The sequence below is a fragment of the Gymnoscopelus braueri genome, assembly GCF_963280865.1.
Source record: "Gymnoscopelus braueri genome assembly, chromosome: 3".
Taxonomy (NCBI): domain Eukaryota; kingdom Metazoa; phylum Chordata; class Actinopteri; order Myctophiformes; family Myctophidae; genus Gymnoscopelus; species Gymnoscopelus braueri.
Genome location: NC_137612.1, coordinates 36,198,068 through 36,200,632, shown reverse-complemented (window position 1 = coordinate 36,200,632; position 2,565 = coordinate 36,198,068). Strand labels below are relative to the sequence as shown.

The 2,565-nt window shown below is 41.1% G+C and overlaps 1 protein-coding gene across 1 annotated transcript; it reads left to right on the top strand.

The window, feature by feature from the left end:
* Positions 1–517: 517 nt before the first annotated feature.
* On the top strand, positions 518–1,468 carry LOC308081907 (uracil nucleotide/cysteinyl leukotriene receptor; the record flags this gene model as incomplete). Its single annotated transcript, XM_080423523.1, has 1 exon — positions 518–1,468. The coding sequence occupies one exon, from the start codon at positions 518–520 to the stop codon at positions 1,466–1,468; it is 951 nt and encodes a 316-aa protein (XP_080279649.1).
* Positions 1,469–2,565: the final 1,097 nt, after the last annotated feature.

The window sequence follows — 2,565 nt, the reverse complement described above, 5'->3', positions numbered from 1 at the left end:
GCGAAAATTGAATGAATTCTGCCTTAAAAGTCTTAAGAACTACTACTTCCGGGTCTGATATCCCCTACAGCAGCCGCGTTCATGGGAAATGTAGTCTTTGGGTTGTTTGACTCGTTTCTAGTGTTTATATTGTGTTACTCTTTGGGTAAATGTGTACATTTACACCTTCAGTCGATGCTTTATATCCATATGAGTAAAATCGCCGGGGTGGCGTGTTTATTTTTGGAACACAGTTCTTATATGAAGCAATCTAAGATTCCCCAATGAGGATATCAACACAAAAAGTAAAGCCACAAACCTGCGAAAAGCGCCCTCTACTGGTAGTGACGTATGGACTTCGGTGTTCTATGATCTAAATAGTTTGAAAATCTTTAAAAAATAGCCTACGATCTCACAATGCATTGCAGTGCTACATGTTTATTAAATTATTTAGAAAGATTTGTGGTTAAGTGGTTAAACATTAGTATATGTACATCTCTGTTTTTGTTGCCCCAGGTTGACACCTGTCTGCACAGCTATGAACATCACTGAGGAGACATGGGGCTTCTATACCAGAGATTCCTACCAAGAAAACATTCTCTTTGCTACATTTTACCTCTTGGTTTTTGTTGTCGCTGTGCCTGGCAATGCCTTGGCTCTGTGGACCTTCTATCATCAGGAACGCACCTCCTCTTCCAAGGTCTTTCTGAGGCACCTCGCCTTAGCAGACCTTTCATATATGCTCATTGTTCCCATGCGTATGGTCTACCACCTCGCTGCAGGCCACTGGCCCTTCGGCCAGGTCCCCTGTCGCCTGGTAGGCTTTCTCTTCTACCTCAACATGTACTGCAGTCTCTACTTAATGACTTTCATCAGCCTCGACCGCCTTTTGGCGGTGGGTCTACCTGTCAGGTCACAAACAATCAGGAAGCCTATGTATGCTCAGGTGGCTGTTGGCATATTATGGGTCACAGTTATCGTGACCATGAGTCCTGTACTTCTGTCCAAAAAGAATGTAACCATTAACATTGACAATACGACCGTGGCATGTAGCCAACTGTATTTGGAAAGGACATCCCCCATGGCTTTGGTTTCCACGATTGTGGCATTTGGTATTCCGCTGTTTGTCACAGTGTTATCCTATGTTGTCCTCCTAATGAAACTGAGGAGTTTGAAGCAGCGGAGTCAGAGGACAATGAAAGACAAGGCTGTACGAATGATCGCTCTCACAATGATCAACTTCCTGTTGGCCTTCGTGCCCTACCATGTGTGTCGCGTCATCTTCATTCAAAGTCACCATCAAAGCCACGTGACAACAGCAACACTTGGAACTCTAGCAAAAGTCAATAGGATCACTTCCGCTCTGAGCTGTGTTAGCGGGGTTGTGGATCCTGTCATGTATTTCTTCCTGGTCACTGCATACAGGAATTTGCTTGTCAAATTACTCTATGGAAACAGGGAAAATGAACAGCAAATTATAATAAGATAAAAATCAAACAGTTGTTTAAATGCAATTGTCCTGGTTCCATTAGTTGGAGAGAAAAAAACACCCACACCCAGCTACACACACATGCACACCCACACACAACTGCATTCACATGTATTCAGTTATAGTGTTCAGTTAGCTATATTACGGCAGCACTTGCCTGCACTATATATACGTTTCATAAACACAGAAATATTGTACAGTGTTTGATAGAGTTAATCTTGTTTACCATAATTTGTCTAGTGTCAGTAAACTGCTTTAAATGTCAATTTAACATAAATGGTGTCACATTGGCCTAATTCAGTCATGTTAAATGTGCTTCTGTACTCTCCTATTCTCTCTCTGTCTATGCAAGGTCAAACTAGCTACACTCGAGGAGCCGACAGATAGCAACAAAAAGCCTGAAGCTAGTTTGACCTTGCATAGACAGAGAGAGAATAGGAGAGTACAGAAGCACATTTAACATGACTGAATTAGGCCAATATGACACCATTTATATTAAATTGACATTTAAAGCAGTTTACTGACACTAGACAAATTATGGTAAACAAGATTAACTCTATCAGTGTTTCCTTGACTTTTTATTACTGACTAATTTGTATTTTATTTTATGTTTTATACAGTCTCTTTTTCAGACTGTTGAGGAAAGCTTGGAGTAGGTCTACTATCATTTCACTGTCTGCAACAATGCTTTCAGCTGTATGCTATTGTATGTGCATATGACAATAAAAGTACCTTGGCTTGAATGTTGTTGTTATAGTAGCCTACTTCAATTTCATATTCATTGGTAGCTCCATTTTAAGAACCTCTCACTCCTGTATAGCGGAGTGAGAGGTTCTTAATGGAGCTAATTCATTGGGCTAAATAAAATTGTACTGGCTTTAAATCAGGGTTTCTATGTAGGCTATGATATGCTATATGATTTAAAAGCAATAAAATGGCTTCTTTGATAACATGCAGGGTTTGACATTGACATTATAAATGGCCTGGTGCCGGCCTGGGTGGGTGCACTAATTAGACACTCGTCTCCACTTAACCATTTGGGCGAGAAAACGGTACAACAGGGTCACCCAGCGCATACCACATAGCCTCGTTCCCAG